General features: G+C 37.8%; 1 protein-coding gene across 4 annotated transcripts in view; it reads right to left on the bottom strand.

Moving 5' to 3' along the window:
- The window catches only part of LOC132139507 (WD repeat and FYVE domain-containing protein 3-like), a 76,330-nt gene that overhangs the window by 37,133 nt on the left and 16,622 nt on the right, over positions 1–22,575 (bottom strand). For 3 of the 4 annotated variants that reach the window (XM_059547910.1, XM_059547908.1, XM_059547909.1), the window contains exons 5-15: positions 18,977–19,138; positions 18,695–18,887; positions 18,190–18,376; positions 16,288–16,454; positions 12,609–13,076; positions 12,207–12,305; positions 10,732–10,925; positions 9,736–10,193; positions 6,598–6,681; positions 4,903–5,074; positions 3,167–3,381 (exon numbers count right to left, since the gene is read on the bottom strand). In XM_059547910.1, the coding sequence (XP_059403893.1) occupies positions 3,167–3,381; positions 4,903–5,074; positions 6,598–6,681; positions 9,736–10,193; positions 10,732–10,925; positions 12,207–12,305; positions 12,609–13,076; positions 16,288–16,454; positions 18,190–18,376; positions 18,695–18,887; positions 18,977–19,138 (2,399 nt within the window). The remainder of the gene's footprint in view (positions 1–3,166; positions 3,382–4,902; positions 5,075–6,597; positions 6,682–9,735; positions 10,194–10,731; positions 10,926–12,206; positions 12,306–12,608; positions 13,077–16,287; positions 16,455–18,189; positions 18,377–18,694; positions 18,888–18,976; positions 19,139–22,575) is intronic. The other variant, XM_059547911.1, reaches the window with a different exon arrangement.

The raw sequence follows: 22,575 nt of genomic DNA, 5'->3' as shown, positions 1-22,575 counted from the left end.
GTGCAGTTGGTCTGCATCCTCCATCACGTTAGACCAGCCATGCGGAAAATTGAAACTGCTAATCCGTTTGACTTGGAGATGACCCATGGAGAGCTTTGAATAATATTGAGATGTGTCAAATTTGATCATTTTCCTTTTATTCAAACAAGCAGCTGTGATAAGATCTGATCAGTAAAGACTGAATAATGCAGGAGCCCCAGGAGCAAAACTGATTTTAACGGACTAATCTGGTCTTCATATAATAAAAATATTATAAAAAAAAATCAGTTCAAAAGAGATTGCATGTGGGAGACCAATCAATAAAAGGTTTTTCCTTTAAGATATTATTCATAAATATTAATCACTTCAATACATATTGCTGAGGCTTTGAGATGTCATGGCCGAAGAGCCAGCCCTCTGAACTGTAATGTATCACATTTGTGAACTGTAAAGTTTATAACATAACATAACATAACATAGGCTGGGCAAGTTAATGTGTTATTATCGCAGATATTTTATTGCACATTAATGCAGTTTTTTATTATTATGAAAGTCCATTGCTCACTGGCGTTGAATACACATACAGACAAATCATGGGTCCCGATCAAATTATTTAGGCAAGGCATAAACATTCACAAACCAAAGTCCACTGTTATTTTTAACAGAAAAAATGCAACGAGCTCGTAATCCCGTCTTCATAAATGGGAAATAGGACGTTTCCGATAGCACTTGAAGACAGCAGAGAAGCGCTCCCGCTCAGCACAGTGGAGTGAATCGTTTTGTTAACATTGTGGTTCATTATTTTGAGTCATATGAGACGTGGTAACACATGGCCCTCTCACAATATATTGCTTTACACTAGGGATGTGCAACAGTGATCGAGTACTCGAGTACTAGACCGCGACAGCGATGATCGATTTTTTTGATTGGTTATGGCAGCACGTTGGGCGGCGCCCTGATCTCTGATTGGTTAGCTTCCCACTTGATGCCTCAAAAGACATAAGAAGACAGATAATCATGGCCTCAAAGTCACGTAGTGATGGCTGGCTTCCCTTTGAGAAGAACGATGAAAATACAGTTCAGGGTAAGCTGTGTAGCGCCAAGCTGTCACACAAATCTACAACAAATACAATGCGCTATCATCTAAATGTGTACATAAAATATCTGGCGATAACAGAGCGGCAACTCAGACGAGCATTGAATCACTTGCCGTAAGACCTAAATGCAACGCAGGCAGAACAAAGAAGACGACAAAGCTATTCGCTGAAATTGTGGTGAAAGAGTTTTTGCCCATTAGTTTCAGGGACAGAGAATGTTTACTTGTCCAGTGGTGCCTGGCTGTTCCTGCATCATCTGTTCCAGCGGAGTGAATTTATTCCACTAAATGTGAACAGGCTGCGCACTCGGCTCTCATCTGAGCACGTAGACCGCCTTATCTTTTGGAATAGACATTTGAATTTTTCACCGGTCGTGGTAAATATAATATCCATTTTTTTAAATAATTATTATTTTAGTTTTGAGTTTTAGCCATAGTTAAAATATCTAGGCTATTTGGTCTCTGTTTTATACCTTATAATAGTTGTTTGGTTAAACTTGGTGAATTTTTTTCTTTATCTTTTGAAAACTACGTTTCACCCCTGGATCAGCTGCTAAAGTTTTAAACTGGAAGACAATGTTTTGTTTAAAAAAAATGCAGTTGAATAAAGTAGCAAAAAAAGAAAAAGTATCTTAGTGTGTTAATTTTTAAATCACAGACAAATAATGAAATGGTCTTTATAAAATAAAAATGCACTGGATATATTTGTAGCCTAATTACATTAAACATATTCGTAGAGAACAAAATTATTTGTTTGTCATAGTTTTTATCTTAAATATATATTTAAATCTTATTCAATTATTTAGCAATAATCAGTGATTTCCATGCTGTTAAATAATATTTTGATTGATCAGAAAGTGCAAATTGAATACAAAATATTAATTAAATATTAGAATACATAAAAAAATAACGATAGGGACACTAATGTGAATTTATTGTACTTTCGTGTTTGTAAAGCGCAATCCGAGTTACACTTTCAGTCAAGTTCACATCTGCATCGGCAAATTTTTTCAGATAAAAGTTGCAAGAGCTAGTCTACGTCTGATTAATTAACATGAACAATTATGCTGAAATAGCTGCATATCAGCGATTCGTTTCATGCTCATATAAGCAATGCCCGATAATGATATTGCTCTTAAATGTTTTATTTTTCTATTATTATTGTTATTATTTTATTATTGATGTTATAATAATGCAGCCAAGCTTTTTTTCCGTCATATTTGTGGGCATAATGCAATACATATGGCTTCGAAAACGCCCAGGTGGTTTATGGAAAATAAAACTTAACTTAAAAATAAAACTTAATTACAACCATTACACTTAATAACGTAGATGAAAATATAGCACAAATCTGCCATACATTTACAACGAGAACTTTATAGGAATCTATAGTAAAATCTGTCCTTGCCCATCTTTCAGCGCACTGTCATGAAAACGCGTCAGAGGGAGCTGGCGCGCACTCTCTCTCTCTCTCTCTCTCTCTCTCTCTGTCTAACGCATAACTTAGCATCCTATTGTGCTGATACAAGTTGTAATGTTACGTCTGATATCTATCTCAGTTGTCTGATTTATCATAGGATGTGTCATAGAATTAGCTTCCGTTTATTGGTATACTCTTCACCTCAGGCAGATATTTCTTGCTCCTTTATTAATAACATTGCTTAACCATAATCATAATCTAACCTGTCCTAATCATGTGTTCATGTTTTCATAGACAGATTTTCATGTCAGATTTTTTTTTTTTTTTTTTCATTTTCATAACAATCTTCAGATTTATTTTCATGTCAGATTTATTCATTATATTCATTATGGCCATGCCCCGCCCCCCGGCATAAGCCCCACCCCCGATTAATCGATTAATCATTTTTGAAACCTATCGATGATCGAAATGAGAAATTTCCCAAAATGCCCATCCCTACTTTACACATCTATTGCTTTTGCCGCTCATACATGTTCACGCCATAATGCTATTAATGTTATAAGTTACATAACATAACATAACATAAAACATAGGATATAACATAACATATAACATAATATATTTTCCTGTCATACTTTATTTTGTTATTTTTGTGAGCAAACTAAACTCACCTGAGCACCATAGGCTCTAGGGCCTGGGAAACCAGTCGCTCAAACATCCTCTGCAGCGGTGGGTGGAGTGGGTGATCTTCATCACCCAAAGCGCAGCTACAGCGCTGAAGCAAGCGTGAGTGCAGACCTGCCTCACACAGGATCTGCTGGTTCCTCTCTGAATGCACCAGCAGCTGCAGGATGTTCGCAACTGCTAACTGCAGGTCCAGGGCATGCTGAGGAGCAGAGCAAGGGTAAAGTGAGCTCAGCTCAGATAAACACTAAAAATCTGAAATTCTAAATTCACATTGCAGTGGCACAAGCCAAACATAGCATGCTATTACTAGTCAAGTCTGAGGACAGCTACCTAACCAATTAAACCAAGCTTTTTACAGACCTTTTTTTTGGAGGGGGGAAGGTACACCCCTAAAAGGAATGTTCTGGGTTATTACAAAATAATTTATGCCATCAGCATGCCACAGATGCTGTCGATTCCACAGAATATCATTTAACCTTGTCCCAGTTTGTAGTAACAAACAAGTTTGAAAAAACAAAACGATGAAAAAGACATTGACATATATACTTAAAGTGGAAGTCTATGAGCCAATATACTGTACTGCCTCGCATTCTTTCATCGTAAGCATGTAACTCTCCAGTTACTCTCTCTAGCTCTCCAGAGAGCTGATCGTGGTAATCATTTCTGTGGTAATCGTAGCAAACAACATAACAAAAAATGCAGCAGATAAGAGCTTAAATGAGAACATGCTTTTAAGTTTCACACAAAATGCCAAAGAGACACGTTAATTTTTATAAAATCCTTCACTTTGACTTCTGACTGTAGGTGAAAAAATGATTAAATAATGCTAAAAATTATTAATAATAAATTATTTAATTGCATATTAATACAGCCTTCATCCCACAACTATTGTATACACATAAACACACTCTTATACACACACACACACACACACACACACACACACACACACACACACACACACACACACACACACACAACCATTCACAAGTTACTGTCACTTTTGAGCAATTGAATGCATACTGACTAAAAATAATGAATAATAATAATAAAAAAAAAATCTTACTGATCCCAAACTTTTGAACAGTAGTGTATAAAATCTTTTGTGAAGTAGCATCATAGATATGTGACCCTGGACCACAAAACCAGTCTTAAGTCAGGTATTTTTAGCAATAGTCAAAAAAATATTGTATGGGTAAAAATTATTGAATTTTCTTTTGTGCCAAAAATCATTATGATATTAAGTGAAGATCATGTTCCATGAAGATATTTTGTACATTTCCTATCGTAAATCTATCTGAACTTAATTTCTGATTAGTAATATGCAGTGCTAAGAACTTCATTTGGATAACTTTAAAGGTGATTTTCTCAGTATTTTGATTTTTTTGCACCCTCAGATTCCAGATATTCAAATAGTTGTATCTCGGCCAAATATTGTCCGATCCTAATAAACCATACATCAATCGAAAGCTTATTTATTCACCTTTCAGATTATAAAAATGTACATTTAAGACTGGTTTTGTAGTCCATGGTCACATATGACAAAGTAACATTTGATGCTGATAAGCTCAGCAATGCATTTGTACATTATCTCTCTTAGCTTCACATCAACACAAAAATGCAGCATTAGGCATTCCCATGTGGCCCAATGACTGTGTGAGACACCAAACACGGTGTCAGCTCACTAGGGTTCGAGCCAATATCTACAAGCAGCTCATACCTCAGGCTGTGTGTCAGAGGAAACGGAGGGTAGGAGGTCGAGCACTGCCAGCACTGCTCCTGGGTGGATGACTACAGGGTCTGAAGTTTGCTGGGACGGATTTCCCAAGTGCAGCTTTTGGTCCGTTTGGGCTTTACCAGGAGCAGAGTTGGATGAGCTGTGATAGCCATGTCTATCAGGAAAGAAAAGATGACTTAATGGTCTTCTTTGTCTCATCACTTAGTGTCAGTGTCTGGAAAGTGTAATTCACTAATACATTTTGGGTTGACAGTTTTTTCCAGATGAAAGCTAATAGGCTGCAAAAGCTTAGAGAGATTTTTAAAGAAGGATTTTTTTGGTCCTTACTCTGAAATACAGCAATGAAAAGACATAAATATCATAATGTTAATTATGAATCAAAACTCCCCACAGAGAGCTGGAAAAGCAAAAGGTCTATAAAAAAAAAAAGAAGCTGTCAGCACAACCAGGGAAGGGGACATTTTTGCAAACGCAAAGCTTTACAGGTAAGCAAAGTAGCTCAACATGGCAGATGAAATGGTGCAGAAAAAGATGAAAATACAGACAAAGGAGAAGATGAAGGAGAGGAAAAGTGAGAGGTTGCAAAGTTGCAGACAGAAATCACTCTTATCAGAGGGAGCAGGAGAATAATAACATTATTCCAAAGAGGCCTGATGGAGGAAGTTCCCTAACTCAAGCAATTTGTCTGTTTACACTGAATTTGGGCAGTGCTACTGTAAACATAGAAACCACTAAATGTCCCGTTGTTAGTCAGGGTTTGTTGGGTCAAAAAATGGGTCATTAGTTACTTGTTCTTAACATGTCGTTCTAAACCTCTATGACTTTTTTTTAAAAATTCAGTGACATCTGGTCCGTTTTTTTTTTTTTTGTCCACATAAATAAATAAATAAATAAATAAATACACTAATGTATTTAGGCATCACAATATTATAATGATGTACAATATGAAAAACTGATATTCATTTTGAGAGTGGTTAAAATTACATTTAAAAGTATTATAAAACTCTTAGCGTTTTAAAAGATTAACTTCAAATACCGTGTTAGATGCGTGTTAGATGCTGTTAAAGGTTTAAAAAATATATTATTTATAATAACTACTGTTCTACTAGACTTTCTATTCATCAGAGAATCTGGAGAAAAATGTGTCCGTGTCCACAAAAGTATTAAGCAACACGACTGTTTTCAGCACTGACAATTAATAAATGTTTCTTGAGCACCAAATAAGTATATTCGAATTATTTAATCAGAATTAAAACAGTAAGTCACTGAAGTCTGGAGTAATGCCAGCTTTGCCTTCACAGGAATAAATAACACTTTTTGAAATATATACATCTACAGATATAATAAAATGAAAGTAGAAGACTTTTACATTTCAATAAAATTAAACGCAGCCTTGGTGAGCATATAAAAATAATCCCAACCTTTTGAACTGTAGTGTGTATATGTACAATATGGATATATATGATAAATAAATTCTAATAATGGCAGATAAACAATATAGTACAAATATAATGACACATCCCTACAGTAAGGAAAGGTGTAAGACAAAAGTGAACAACTGAAGTTAGAGAGGATGATACAGACTGAGGAAAAAATGGTCTGATCACTCGACAAGCACAGAACAGAAAAAAAGGAAAAGACAGGGGGAGGAAAGGAAGAGGTGGCAGAAAGCAGTACCTCTTCCTGGTGATTGTTGGCGTGCCCCAAGGAGAGGGCAACGAGGTCTCGTGAGTCAAGCAGGGGGGCACCTGCTCGGCACGACTACAACGATTCAACCACACACGGACACGCAGAGTCACCACCAAACAATCAACATAAAGACAGACCAGACCAAACAGCAGGTCCACACCAGGCAATGCCAGAGGAGTGAGAAAGAGCAAGAGAGGGAGGCAGTTAGTTCCTGTTGAATATAGAGCTCAGGGCACAGCACACAGAACTCAGGGGATCTACTAGTGTTGCACGGTGCACCGATACTTCAAAAGTATCGCGATTCTCGGAAATTAAAAATGTCACGATTCCTAAATTTATTAGTATCGATACTTCAAAGAATGACTGCGTTCCAGATTTGTAAAATAAGTATTTCATGATGGTTTGTGCAACGCACGCTTCCAGTGCCTCCCAGTGCCTCACGCAAGCGGCACAAAAGCACTACAGCGAGATGGCTGAATTAGTGGCTTTACTAAACTGATTTGGCTTTACTAAAATGTGTGCATAATCGCATTAAATAGTTTAAATAAGTTGTTCAGATGAATGAAGCATGTTTTTTTACATTAACATTTTAATTGTTTGGTCAGACAGTTCATATATAATATTCACATTAATCGGGGATTAAACGTGGAGTTATGTTCTGTATGCTAAATATGAAAACGAGCGTATCTGCACAGCACCTATAACTGCGCTTTGTATCTGCTGATTGCTGATCGAGATTTACATGCTTGGCTCACTGACCCTGTATACTCATTCATTTCATTCACGAACGAGATGTATCAGTTCATTCAACTCATTCACGAATGAGAAGATCTCTCGATCTCGTTCAGTGAAGGGCGTATGGGTTCACTACATTCAACAAATCACATGCTACGTCACATCTTGAGTAACTCTTTGACAGGATGAAACAGTTCACAGAGCTGTTCACGAGCTGCGCATGCGCTGCTAATAGCGCTGCGTTCGCGCTTTTCCGCTTGCGCGCTGTTGTGGAGGGAGGAACTTCAGTGAACAAGAAATATGAGTCAGTGGATTACCCGAACGAGAACGATTCATTCACCTAAAAGATCATTAGTGCAATTTCATATAGCCTATATTAAATATTTGGAATATATATTTTCATATTTTATTAGGTTCTTTGATAAGGTTACAATACGAAGGTCTAAGTAGCAACGTATCTTCCGTGATGTCTCCGATGCGCGGGTCGCGGTGGGTAAAGAAATGTTACTTTATTTGCGGGCTGGGCGGGCTAAATCATTTCATAAAAGCGGGACCCGCGGGTCGGGTTTTTTTCCAACCCGCGGGTCCCGCTTTTATGAAATGATTTGGCCCGCCCAGCCCGCAAATAAAGTAACATTTCTTTACCCACCGCGACCTGCGCATCGGAGACATCACGGAAGATACGTTGCTAGGACAAACAAAGACATCACTAGGCTGCACGTGCGAGCACAAGTGATACTGTGGCCGCCGGTCCACGACTGGTAGAAAAAGATGACGCTCACTAAAGATGACGCTCATTAAAGCTCACTGGCTGAGTTTTCTCCTCTGAAAGAAAAGGTTGCACAACTGACAGAATAAGTTACAATATCTGAGATATTGCTGCTAAATGTAATTTGCTTTTTTCTTTTTTTTTTTTTTTTTACTTGAATGCCATTGCTTAAATTGATATTATTTATCTTTTGACATTTAATCTTCTGGGTTCAGAAACATTGTTTAATATAATCGCTGTTCATATTTTTATTATAAGTTCAGAATCAAGATAAATTTATTACTCTTATGTTTCTTATGATAACTTAGATAATGCTGCTAAATTTATTCTTTCTTTACCTTGAATGTCATTGCTCTAATTTATTTTGATATTTCATATTTTGTTCAAATGTTTAATATATCTGCTGTTCATATGTTCATTTATTAGTGTGTTATATGATTCGAATGTTGTCCCGGTTTTAAAATAAAGCATAGCAATGATATTTGAAGGTGTATTTTCCCCCTTCAGGAAAAGTATCGAAAAAGTATCGAAATCGCAATTCTTGACTAGGTATCGGTATCGAAACGATAATTTTGGTATCGTGACAACACTAGGATCTACAGATCATGCAAATCTAACACAAACATAAGCCCAAAGCCCAGCTACACTCAGATAGCATGTGAAGGCATTTGCATCTCTTCTGAAGGTCATGAATAATGAGAACGATACACTAAAGGAAACTCCGGCCTCAGCAGGTCAGGTATGTGCATGAAGAATCTCATTCTGCCCCAACTACTAAGATGTTACACAGTATTCAAACTAGGCAAACCAATTTTCTTTTGCATCTTTGCCTGCCATAGAAAACAACGAGAATACCTCCCCACTGAATCCCTCAAGTTCATATTTAGAGTGCCACTATGGATATACGTTTATGTTTTGAAAGGAAATGTTGAGTACTTTAAAGTACATCCAAGTTGCAATATTTAGAGCCTGATTTGTTTATTTGCTTCTTGTTAGAATCATAAATTATAAAAAATCATTAAAAAAAAAAAACGCAAAAATAAAGCACCCAGGCAGAGTGCGTTTTCTATTAACCGTTTATTTGAATAAAAATATATTATAAAAACAGAAAATAAAAATTACAAATGAAATAATCTTTTCAGAATAGACACTGTTACATGTTAATTCCCCTGATGGCGGTAGTCTAATTTCAAAATGGGTTTCTATGAAAGCTCTGTGTGACCTCGAAATTTTAATTTTTAATTACTTTGCGTATTTTTTTTAGCTTGTTCATTGTAATTTTCAATTGTAGTTGTGCACAGTTTTTTCTTAAACCACTGTGCTCATTTATTCAGTTTTAACAAATAGCATAGTTTGTCTAAGGTATTATTAAACTGTTATTAGTGATGCATTTGAATTAAGAATTAAGAAAATATAAACTTTATAGACATCACATAAAATTTTTTGTTTTGTTTTTATGTGCAAAGAGTACTCGACTATAAAAAGTTACTCTTTTTTTTCTTAATAAAAGTAAACCGCTCTCTCAATCAAAAAAGGGATTTCATTTCATCTTACTGATATCACATCCAAAACACATTGATCTTTTTAATTCATTAAGAAAAGGCAACTTCATTTCTCCACACCTGTCAAATGAGTCGGTGGCCATCTTGTACAGGTAGATGAAGAGCTTGCTGCAGTGCTTAAGAGTGGGACAAACGTTTTCTGCAGGTATGATCTCATCCTCCAGTAACCGCTGGAATGGTTGGGCATTAGAGGGGAAGACGGCTGCTGGACCAACTTTCTTGGAATCAGAAAAACATCCTAAAAGTCGCACTGCATCGGCCAGCTTCTCGTACTGGATCTCAGTGCGAAAGAAATGCGAGTTGGCAGGTTCATAACGCATGGCAGCTGTTAGAGTGCAGAATACGGTGTGTAGAAGTTCAAAGACTTTGTTCTGGTTGACCTTCTCCCAGCCGCTCACAGGTGGAGAACAGAGGGAACGCTCCATGGCAACCAACAGTGAGGTCACGTACACAAAGCCGCCCACCTTGCGGAAGACGGTGCGTGTGCGGTGGCTCTCGCGCAGCACCGCTAGCAAAGCCTAATGAGAAACAACAAAAAATGTTAGGTGAATTCAAATTCAAATCATGAGGATAGAAGTTAACTGTGCACAGAGGATGCTCCACAACTACATTACAGCTCAGAAGTTTGGGGTCAGTAAGATTTTGCACCAAATCAGCATATTAGAATAATTCCAAAAAAACCGTGTGACATTGAAGACAGGAGAAATGGCTGCTAGAAAAAAAAAAAAAAAACAGCCTTGTCAGTAGAACATCTAATAAAGGCAGAACATCATGAGAATAAATGACATTTTAAAATATGCTAAAATAGAAACAGTTATTTAAAACTGCACTGAATGACTGTTTACTGCATGCAGTATAGCTGAGGATAACTAATCATTTTTTGAAAAATCGTACAGACCCCGAACTTTTAAACATTACTGTTTTTCATGCAAATATGGTGGTTAAAGTGAAAAAAATGTTCAAAAAATTTTAATCAATTTGGAAAAAGTAAATGTATGCATGCTTAAATATTGTTGTGCACACTTATTTCTTCACACAGTTCTGAATGTGCCTCACCCGCAGAATGTCAGTTTTGAGCTGCAGTTCTGTTGATGGTGCGGAGTGCATAAGGCCGAGCAGGGTACCCATGTCATCCTCTCCAGATGGTGACAGCACCAGCTGTTGAATGATCATCAGAGCGTGCTCACGACACTGACGGTACTTCACAATGTTGTGCACACACCTGGCTCCGCCAAACTCACGGAACAATCCTGAGAGTTCAGATTTTCTCATTAAAAATTCATCTTGGCGTCATATTATATAGGACTTTAGTTTCAACTTCATAGCTTAGCAAGATCTTTAATGCTTTATGCAAATATTAGATACAACAAGACCATAGTGAGATTTAGATATGACTGATCACCATTGGAATTACTTGCTCATTTTCTGCAGTAATGCGATTCTGATTGGCTAACAACAAATAAAGCACATCTGTGAGACAGGGCATTCTCAGACTATCAGCAGCCATGATAGAGAAGAGAAATGATCACAGAGACCTTGACTCAGCACAGAGAGAGAGAGACTACTGCAGGGCCTGAGAGCATGAAAATTCATTTTGACTCGTCCCTGAGTGCTTAAGAAAAAGGAAAATTGGGAGAACAATAACGCAATTATTATGAAAGCCTAAGGGATGTACTGGAAAGTTGTAAAACAAGCAATATCAATCTCATATTTCTGTTCAAGACCATATGAAATCAAAATGTGACTTTGGTGGCTATAAATATTAGCTTTGAGACTTTAATGAAATTAACCTTTAGCAGATCTTACAGATTTACAAAGTAGTCTTTTTCTTCTGACAAAATGTAAAAAAAATATTGATGAGTCATTCTGCACCACACAAATTTCTGACCAATCAAATGCTCTCAAGAATGAGAATGTTCCTCCCTTTAACACCACCAACGATGATTCACTGCTATGATGTAACTAAAGCCTAATTACTATTTTAAAGGAAAAAGGGACAACTCCCTAGATGTCCTGGCAAAACAGCCCATTTAAAATGGAAATCTTAAAATTGTGATTGTTTTTAAGAGTACTTTTGATCACATATTCTGTCAGATGTGAACTACCTGCTATTCAATACTAAAGTAATGACAAAAACATCAAGTAAATGTAAAGTGAGGGATGTGTAGAACTCTGTAAATCATTGGTTTTACAATTCTGTGTCAATCTGCAGCTTCTGCATGACAGGCTCCATGAGGCCCTGATTATGAATAATGGTAGCTAAAGAGGAAGAGACGGTAAGACCAAAACTACTGTGTCAGTCTAATTCCAAGCCTTTTGCTTGCCATTTCCTCTTTTAAAGCCCAGCAAAAGTTGGTGCCATAGATTTGTGGGCAGCGTTCTGAAATGTGGTGTGATATCGCTTCGTGAGATCAGAGTTTGTGTCTGGCTTGCGGTCCATTCGCCTCTCCAAAACTTTCAATTACGAAGTCTGAAAGGCCAAAAACACAACTTAAAAAAGAAAACAAAAGAAACGGCAATGCATCAATTACCTGCATTGGTGTTCGAGCCTTGCAAGAGGACTGTGAGAGTCTCCATGACAAACCAGGCAAGCTGTTTTTGCTCTTCAGCCACAGTGTTCTTGGCATCACCTGACCACAGTGAGGAGGGAACAGTCATTGGAAATATAAATAGTAGCAGTGTTATTTATTTTATTTTTTTTGAGTGATTTTTTTTCATTAAAATAAACAGAATTATTACAAAAAAATATAAAAGCATAAAACAAAATTACTAAAACGTGAAACTAAGATATGAAAAAACTTAAAGTATAAAAAAGTAAAACCTAAATTAAATTTGAATTAATAAAAACTGTAGCAGTATAATAAATAATACTTAAATAACCCTTACAAAAATATATTATTTAATGATTTCATTTTAGTTGACAAATGACTTACCCTGCTCGCCATTGACTTGTGTTGGTTCTTTCAGCAGCGCTGCATATTTGTGGAGCAGGTTAACTAGCACTTCCAGCAGTCCAACTTCACGGAAGACATCACTGAAGACAGGGTGGTGGCGCCCGAGTTTGAGAAGAGTGCGGGTGGCTGTGATGCTGCATCCGTAAGAGGTGCTCGACTTTAACAGCACGCTAACGCTAAAAAGCTCTTTGCATGGTACATAATTAAGTCCAAAGACGACAAACTCCAGTAGCTCGAAGTACTTGGACTGCACCTCCGGTAGCTTTGCTACTCTGTCTGCAAACTGCGATAGTGCATGCTGTGCCTCTAAGATGAAATAGTTGGCATAGTCTGCTGCGTAGATGTTGGCAATGGCTTCAAGGATCATGCGTGCTAATTGACCACTCTTGGCCTTCAAGAAGACATTCTGAAGCACAATGAAAGCATGGATGTTTCTGACTGTGTGCCCTGAAAAAAAAAGAAGAAATCAGACTCATGAGTAAAAATAACCAAAAATGGCTTCGAAGAAAGTCAACCATACAGGTTTGGAAAAACTATAATAAAGTAGAAAAGTAAATATGACTAGGAGTGTGTAAATAGATAACAAAAGTATGTGCTTTTTTGGCTGAACTATTCATTTAGCAGCATACTAGCACCACAGTCCTAATGACAGCATGAAACTCTAGAAACTCCACTGAACTTTGGTGGACTCCAGCAAAGCTGGTAACACACAACCTCACATATTTCCATTTCCTCTCAATCTGAATGCAGAAGTGTAAATTCATGACGACTTCCAAATAACTCTGTTGTTAACAAGAGGTCAGTAACATGCAGTAACTCACATAATAATCATAACTGAATAACAGTGTCATAATCCAGACCAACTCATTCAGGTTAGGGGCCAGAAGTGGGTTGAATTCAAATCCATAACAAGACCAAGACCATGACCAAGACATTCTTGGACTCCGTCCATATTTTCATGGTTTCCATGTTGTCATGGACTTGGGAGTATGTGGACTTGACACTGACTCAACTCTCTTCTAGCATTGGTCTTGATTTGGACTCAAATGAGCTGCTCTTGACTACAGCACTGCTGAATAGTCACCGATGTCCTTGCTGCATGTTTCTTTTCCTCAGTTTGTGGGATGTCGCTGAGCACACAATTCATTACTGGTGTCTATTTTTACATTGGGTCTTTCTGAAGAGTAATTATTGCTGTACAACTAGGCTTTAAGAAAATATATGCAATATTAAAGGGATAGCTTACTTTGAAATTAAATTTTGGTATGTTTTAGCTTACCTCAAGGGCATCCAAGATGTAGGTGTCTTTGTTTCCGCAGTAGTTTCAATTTTGATATTTTTAGGTCAAACCGTTCTTGTCTATCATGCATATAATGCAGGTCTATGGTCACCACCTCAAAGAGCAGGCACAGAGAAGTCCAAATAAAACAATTCCCCATCGTAAGTACACATTGATGACCTAAGACACGAAACGAGCGGTATGTGTGAGAAAACGAACAGTATTTATATTGTTTTTACCTCTTATACACACCCCACGTCCAAGTGATCTGAAGGCGCGCGTGCTTCCTGCTGTGTGACGTGTGCGCGCATTCTGGCTTAGTCTGCGCAAATGCCGGAAGTGATCTATCGCGCGTGTACGTCACTCATTGTTTACACAGAGATTTCAGAAGTGTTACCTTTCACTGTGAACATCTAAACATATTTAGACGTACAGGACATCGCAATGGACGACGATTTCGAAATATAGACAAACAACGTTTAATTTTTTTCACAACCATATTTATTTGAACCAGAATACACAGATCAAGTACTCAGGAGCGATCTGCTGCAGCAGCACGTCTTCAAGCCACAGAGAGACAGAGATCTCAAAATTGGTGGTGTTCTTGTAGCAAGTGTTGTGAGATGACAACAGAAGTGGAGAGCATATGATGTCACATATGGAACATAGCAATGTCACAACTACAAAATGACGACAAGGACATTGACAGTATCGCATCACACGCCTGCCTGACTGAAGATACTGAGTTTTCTCCGCCGTTGAGCCGCAGCGTTTTGCACGTTGTGTTTAGTTTGCCACGTCTAAGCTGGAGGCGACTTCCAAGGCCAGAGGGACCCAATGGCACGCTGTCAATAGAGTGAGTAATGTGTTGTATTTTTATTATTATCGCAACGATTAATTAATTACAATTACTGCATTATATTTCAGAAAGTGCAGATTGGTGGCGTATCGTGTGGTAAACAGTAAACAATGAGTGATGTACATGCGCGAGAGATCACTTCTGGACCTTTCCGGCGCTTGTGCAGACTAAGCCAGAACGCAAAACAGAATATGTCACACACCAGGAAGCACGTGCGCCCTCAGATCACTTGGACGTGGTTGTGTATAAGAGGTAAAAACAATATAAATACTGTTCGTTTTCTCACACATACCGCTCGTTTCGTGTCTTAGGTCATCAATGTGTACTTACGATGGGGAATTGTTTAATTTGGACTTCTCTGTGCCTGCTCTTTGAGGTGGTGACCATAGACCTGCATTATATGCATGATAGACAAGAACGGTTTGACCTAAAAATATCAAAATTTAAACTACTGCGGAAACAAAAGACACCTACATCTTGGATGCCCTTGAGGTAAACTAAAACATACCAAAGTTTAATTTCAAAGTGAACTATCCCTTTAACTATGAATACCCAGCCATCACATGATCATAGAGCAAGACAAGCCAGTCGGCTCAACCCCGCAACCCTTAAAAACACATTCTTGTCCATTTAACCTTTATGAATTCCCACTTTCTATTGCTATTGCTATTGCTGGTTGAGTGAAAATGACACCACAAAGTAGGGAATAAACGGTCTCTGTGACTGGCTTGTAGGAAAAGAGGAAGTCTTGATGTGACTGGATACATAACAACATAATCTGGCACCATTATTTTAATTACAGCATTTAATAGCTCTTGCGAGGCATAAGACAAGCCAAACAAATATCCTAACCAGATTACACAGCAGGTGTCTGCCGTTTGCCTCCTTCTGACCAATTAATGCCATTTACAGTCAGTGAACACTAATGGTTTAATTCTCCCTTAGAAACCGCAGGCCCTTCTTCTCCTCGTGTGACTAAAACTCTAAACTAGCTGACGAAGGAAGGCAGCAGCTGACACAGATGAGGAGGTTAATAAATGTAAACGCTGTGAGGAAGAAAACTGCTAACCTCACTCAGTGGTTTAGACAGCCATTGATTACAGCTACGTTAATTCATACTGTAAGCTCTTAAAAACGTTTATAAATAAATAATACATTTATTAAATAAAATAAAATAAAAATGTTTTAAAAAAAATGTTACAAAAATTATATATATATATATATATATATATATATATAATTAAATACTCATTCTCATTTAAATAATCCCAGCTGATGCAAAAATGTGAATGACTGCAAATACAGAAGCACACTAAATCTCTAAAGTATTTTAGTAATGCAGCCCACTTAAGCCTCAACATTGTAAACTTGCCATCTGAATGCTGTAAAGATCTCGATTGCTCTAGGTTTCCTGGCCAGAGTTCAACATACCCCAGAATTTCACATCACCAACTTTCACACCCAGCTGTGCAGAGACATGAGTTAAGAGTCAAGACCATGTCAATTTATGGAGGGCTGACCTTTTCCAGAAGGCTGTGGAACCACAAAACCTGGAAGCAGGAAGGGTGCTCCAGTGGTGAGACCAGCGGGCTTTAGCTCACAGACCCCATACGTGGTCAGAGCGGTCACCAGGTTCACCAGGTCCTTTAGAGCATCTTTGGATTCCTCCTCTTTGGCCTGCTCCAACCTAATATACAGCAAGTATAACAGAGAACATCACTTGTCAATCATATCAGAATAAAAAAGAACTATACTTATTGCCATTAAATTACTTTTTTTTTAATAGGTGAACTTTCCTGTTAAGCTAACACTGAGTAAACATATAAGCAAGATAATGAAATGACTCAAATACACTACCATTCTAAAGTTTAGGGTCAGTACAATTTTTTTTTATAAATCACATTCAACAAGTACACACTCAATTGATGAAATTGACAGTAAAGACATTTATAATGTAACAAAAGATTTTTATTTCAAAATGTTTTTGCTTTTTTTTATTTTACTTTCAATTGATCAATAAGCCCTTAAAAATATTAAGCAGCACAACTTTTTTTTCAGTTGATAATAATAGAAGAAGAAGAAATGTTACTTGAGCACTGAATCAGCATTGTGAGCGCAACAAGCAGACTCACTAGCTTAGGACTTCAGAGTTCTTTTGTACTCAACACAAAACGTCAGTGAATAAAAGTCTTGAATCCAAAGTTCTTCCTTTGACTGTTTAATTATAAATCCTAAAACATAAAAAACTTAGGATATTTACTTTTCTTACAAATTAACTGTGCAGTTTTGCATAGGTCAAAAGACTGTGTTGCTCCAAAAGTCTAGTGGCTTCTGACTGTTTCATAGGGTTCTATTTCTTTCATAATAAATCTAACAGCTAATCAAATTACGTTATACTACATCACTGGCTAACTGTTTACATTCCAATTTCTACGTTTAATTTGCAACAGGTTTTTCTCAGATTTTGCTAAATAAACTCAAAATATTATTACTTCCATAGAAATGGCTTCAACAAGCATATTAGAATGATTTCTGAATGATCACTTCTAGCTTTGGGTACCGAAACCCGGTACCAATATGGCACCGGTACCTATGGAACTGGTATGCACTGAAGTGAATAAGAACGCAGATTTCGGTGCCTCTTAAATGCCTGAGTGATCGATTGAAATGTTTGTCCTGGTTCTCCGAAATGTACACAAGAAGCACGGGCGTCGCTAGGCTTTTTTAGCGGGGCTATAGCATTTAGCTCCATAAACTGTACACACATTCGCGATCGCCTCAGAGTCAGTCCGCTTAAATCTCATCTGAAAACGGCGGCAGATCGGTCTCCTCTCCGTCTTTCAGCGCACTCTTCAAACCGCAGACCACGGAGGAGCAGTGCAAGCGAACTCAAACAGGAACAGAGTGTTTATCGACAGATTGTTAGAATATCTGTATCTGTGCAGTTCTTTGTCATAAATACAGTTTACAAAAGGTCACGAGGGAGCAAAAGGTTTCACAATAAAGGCTTAACAATTATGAACACCTACTTGAATTATACTTATTTAAATATACTTAATCTAATTATATGTACTTTATACATACACTACTGTGCAAAAGTCTTAGTCTTAGGCAGTCTGTTGTCAGACTGCTTGTGCATTCAACAATCTCACTAGATTATAATTAAAATTAATGGCAAAATAAATGTTTGGAAATGTAAACTGATATTTCCTACTGACACACTACAGCGAAAGATATAAATAACTGGCTAAAATATTATTTTATTTTGTAAGGAGTCATGTAATAAGTCTGAAAATGTACAGTCAGCTGATCATTACTGCAAAATACCCCTCCTCCTGTCTGGGTTTATTTTAAGACAATGACCACACACTCCCATATAAAACCCTGGAGATTTGTGCAAGAAATAATTACAAATCAATCACCTGATCATAAGATCTACGAGGAAGGTGTAGCCCTGACACATGCGGAAGTCATCCAGGAGTGTCTGAGAGACATCACTCGAATCCTTCAGAAAACAGGAGAGCCCGGCAAACATCTCCACAATCTCCAGAGGAGAGAGGTCTTCTGACTGCTGCATGTTCTGGATGCATGTTGACAAGCACTCTTTCTCTGCAAGAGAGAATTTTTAAGCGGTTTAAATTTTTGGGCAGTAAACCAATAAATGCCTAAAGACAGCATTTCCTCATTCACATACTTCAAAGAAAGTAAGTTTTAATTATAGATTCTTAAGAGCCAAGATTTGAGCAAAAATGTCTGCAAACACCAGACATTGACCTCTAAAAACGCTACAAGCACAACAGTGACAGTAACTGGTTATGAAAGGTTAAAATGCTACTAGAGTTCATAAGATGCCAGCAGCAAAAACGTTGTCAGTATTATGCATCCATGCGCAGAAACGACAAAGAACCAGTGAAAGAAGCAATTTACCGTGGATGTACTTGACGACATTGACGCTGAGGCCGTGTCGGGAGATGGTGGTAAGCACTTCTCCAGCGCTCTTCCTCCAGGGAAGGTTGTGGGGGGGACACCAGGAGGTGATTGCACTGAAGAGCAGCTGTAGATCATCCTTCTGGGCCAGCTCTTCTGCCGGAGACACAAAACTGCACAGCTTCACCAGGATCTGAGCAGAACAACCAGAAGAAAAAGTCTCAACATCTATGTCTTATGGGTATTTTGTGGAGAAAATGCTGTTCCTAAAGACAGAAAGACCTGGACAAAGACTTTCTGTAGAAGAGCTCTGCGGTCCGCCAGAGGAAGCTCAGTCTGGGTGGCAGCAGGAACCTCGGGCGTGTGGGGCAGGTCAAAAAACAAATACAGACATTTCACCAGAGTGGAGGGCACCGACATTGTAGTCATACAGTCCACTGTTTTCTGTAGAAACACAGAAGGGGAGGGAATCAAACTCAGATAATGAGCAGATCATGTTTATTTCTGTATTCAAGAACTGGTTAATACAAATAACTGGCAAACTGTTTAATATTCTACAATTCTGTAAACAGATAGACTAGAGAGGAAGAAAATAAAAACAATGAGTCACTTTGGATTAAATATCAGTTTGTTTCGATGTAATCCCATGAAACACCATGTTTAAAACATCATCATCATTACACAGCTATAAATACACAGCTATTTAAAAGCTTTTAAACTCAAGACTGAGATGTAAACGTGAACTTCCTTTACTTGAATAACACATTACCACAAATGATTATACACAACAGTATGTAACGTTTGGGGTGTGTAATATATTTAATGTTTTTGAAAGAAGTCTCTTAGGCCATGTCCACATGTACACAGGCATTTTTATAAACGGAGTTTTTCCTTCTACCATTTTTTGAAAAAATCTTCGTCCACATGAAAACGCAAACGCATGCTATGATGCACTGTCAAGAGCATGCCAGACCAACAGGTGGCGATATAATCTCAACCGTAAAGCCATGTTGGCCAATCAGAAGCCTGAAAAAGTTTCCAGTAGGCGGAGATAACAGTGTAAGATCCGACTTCACGAGCCAAAAACTCTGGTTTTGCTGTCTACATGATAACAGTGCAACCAGAGTTTTGAAAATCTTCACCCTGGCAGGAGTTTTCAAAAATGTTCAGTTTCAGAGACCTGGTGCTGCGTTTCTGTACGGGCGAACGGCCAAAAGGAATAGAAAAAGCTGTGGTTTTAAAAAGAACCGCGTTTTGTGGACAGGGCCGTATGCTCACCAAAGCTGCATTTGTTTGATCCACAATACAGTAAAATCATCAACATTGTGAAATATTCTTATATCGTAACGGTTTTCTATATTACTATATTTTGATATTTTAAAAATAAATTGAACAGTAATGTAAACAATTACAACCTTTTTGTCTAAATTCAATAAACATGATAAAAGCCTTGAAGATATACAGTAAATCTAATCCTTGATGTTTATATGTTTTGCGCAATGCATCTCATTACACAGTTTGGATCTCAGGTCCTTTGTGAAACCCTGATTACCCAGAGCTCATTGAGCACGTTTACATGCACACCAGTAAGATGATAACTCACAAATATTAAAAGCTTATTAAAATAACAAGTTTTCCGCATTTACATGCACATCAGGAACCTGACAACACAAGTAAGCTGCGTTTTTATGACTTCATTAATAAATCAGGTTATTTCTGTCACTTCAATAAGATGACAGAAAGCGAGTTTTTGCATTTACATGCCACGTGAAATCGGAGTAAAATGCAAAAACTACCTGTGTTGAATGGTTTATGCTTATGCCGTTTATGAGATTACTCCGATAAAAGAAAACGGGTTACTGCGTGTACATGACCAAGTGCATTTTCGGCGTATTAAGCATAATCGGCTTAAGAAAATGCATGTAAATAACCTCAGTGATGTCTAAAGGGACTCAGGTGGATGTGACTGAAACGAAATGCTGCAGGTGGGTCAGAGAACTTCACTTTTTACTGCCATATCACCTGCAGCAGTCTCACCTGACACTAATCAGAGCAGGATCCTGCTGCCAGTGTCAATGAAACACTGATGAACAGGATCAAATCCCATCAGCCGCTTTTAAAGCAAGTCAGGAAGTGGTAGGATTCAGCACAATCCAACTAATATCTCTCTCTCTCTCTCTCTCACTCACACACACACACACACACACACACACACACACACACACACACACACACACACACACACAAAGCACTTTTTAACTGCAGTTCCAGTCTTCAGCAGTGTGCACAGGCTGTCACGCAAAAACTTGTCTACTCACAATGGGTCAGAAACAGTCAAGTTCATGGTTAACATTGAAAAATGCTCATGAAATATTTAATAATATTATCATTGTTTAAAACAGTTCTGGTGCTTTTTACAGGAAGAATAAAACATATAAAAGATCAGCATTTACCATTTACTTTTTTTGTAACATTATAAGTGTCACTTTTGATCAAGTTAATTGCATCCTTGCTAAATAAAAGTATACATTTTTGTTTTTATATATGAAATTTCAATATAGTTATCTTGTTGTGAACAGGTCTGAAGAAAAGGCCAAAGAATCAGTGGCAGCAGTGCCAAGCCTTAATGGAGGATGCATGGAGGTCAGATTCATTGCTTTCATAAGAATGAGACAGCGAAACAGAAGATGACTCACTTCTGCATTTTCATTACAGTTAACACATTCCGTGCACAAAAAATAAATCATACCACTCTCAGTCAAATCAAAACACCCACTGATTAGCAACAATAATAGTCTCTCACATTCAATTAAGAATTTTTTTTTTAAATTAAAGGGGTCATATGACATTGCTAAAAAAGATCAGTATTTTGTATATTTGGTGTAATACAATGTTTACGCCGTTTAAGGTTCAAAAATTCACACAATTTTCCACATACTGTACATTATTGTTGCTCCTGTATATCCCGCCTTTCTAAAACTCGTCAATTTTTACAAAGCTCATCGTTCTGAAAAGCAAGGTGTATGCTGATTGGCTAGCTATCCAGTGCATTGTGATTGGCCGAATACTTCAAGCATGTGACTGAGATGTTACGCCCCTTACCAGGTTCAGGAAACTGCACAAACGAGAATATTTGGGTTGTACTGTTCTGGAACAGTGTTGTAAATACAACTTAACCACTGATTTCTAGTTGTGTCCTCTTTTGGAAGGCCAAACAAAGTATTTTGGCTTTCGCAATGAAACACACAGTATTTCCACGAGATGGTGGTGGCAGCAACAATACTACAGAGAGAATAAAGGTTACCCCTTTCTTTGCGTGAACATTTGGGTGGTGGTATGCAAATCACACACAGTGATGTAGACTTGTGGGGGTGTGTTTAAACGAGGCATTTTAGGAGGGTGTGGGTGAGAGTTCACTTTTATAAAGAATATCTCTTTTGGGTTTGAGGCTTTAATCTTTGGGACTCTACGGATCTTCCGTATGTACAAACAGCTTTTAATACTCCAAAGACAAAGGGAAACATGAAGGTGTGAGGGTGTATTGGAAATGTAGAGTATGAAGGGTGTCCTTACAGAGAGAAAAAAAAAGAACCTTTGTTGTTTCCGAGGGGCGATGGGTGTTGCCAAGAGCACCAGTTTTTGCCTGCAACTCACAGCTCGGATTTCAAGAGGTCTACATTTAGGTGGTGGAAATGTGTTATATGGGCATAGCAGCATGGAGATTTTATCAGCATATACACAAGAAAGTGTTTTCATTAGATATTCTTAGTAACGCAGAAAGAGGGAGTAGAACAAGTTAAGATAGACAGTATGTGTGCTTGTAAGAGAAAGGGCACTTATTAAGCCACAGGTAATCTACATTTCTGCATTCCATCTTTATG

This window comes from Carassius carassius, chromosome 4 (assembly GCF_963082965.1).
Source record: "Carassius carassius chromosome 4, fCarCar2.1, whole genome shotgun sequence".
NCBI classification, from domain to species: domain Eukaryota; kingdom Metazoa; phylum Chordata; class Actinopteri; order Cypriniformes; family Cyprinidae; genus Carassius; species Carassius carassius.
This window is presented reverse-complemented; position numbering and strand designations above follow the sequence as displayed.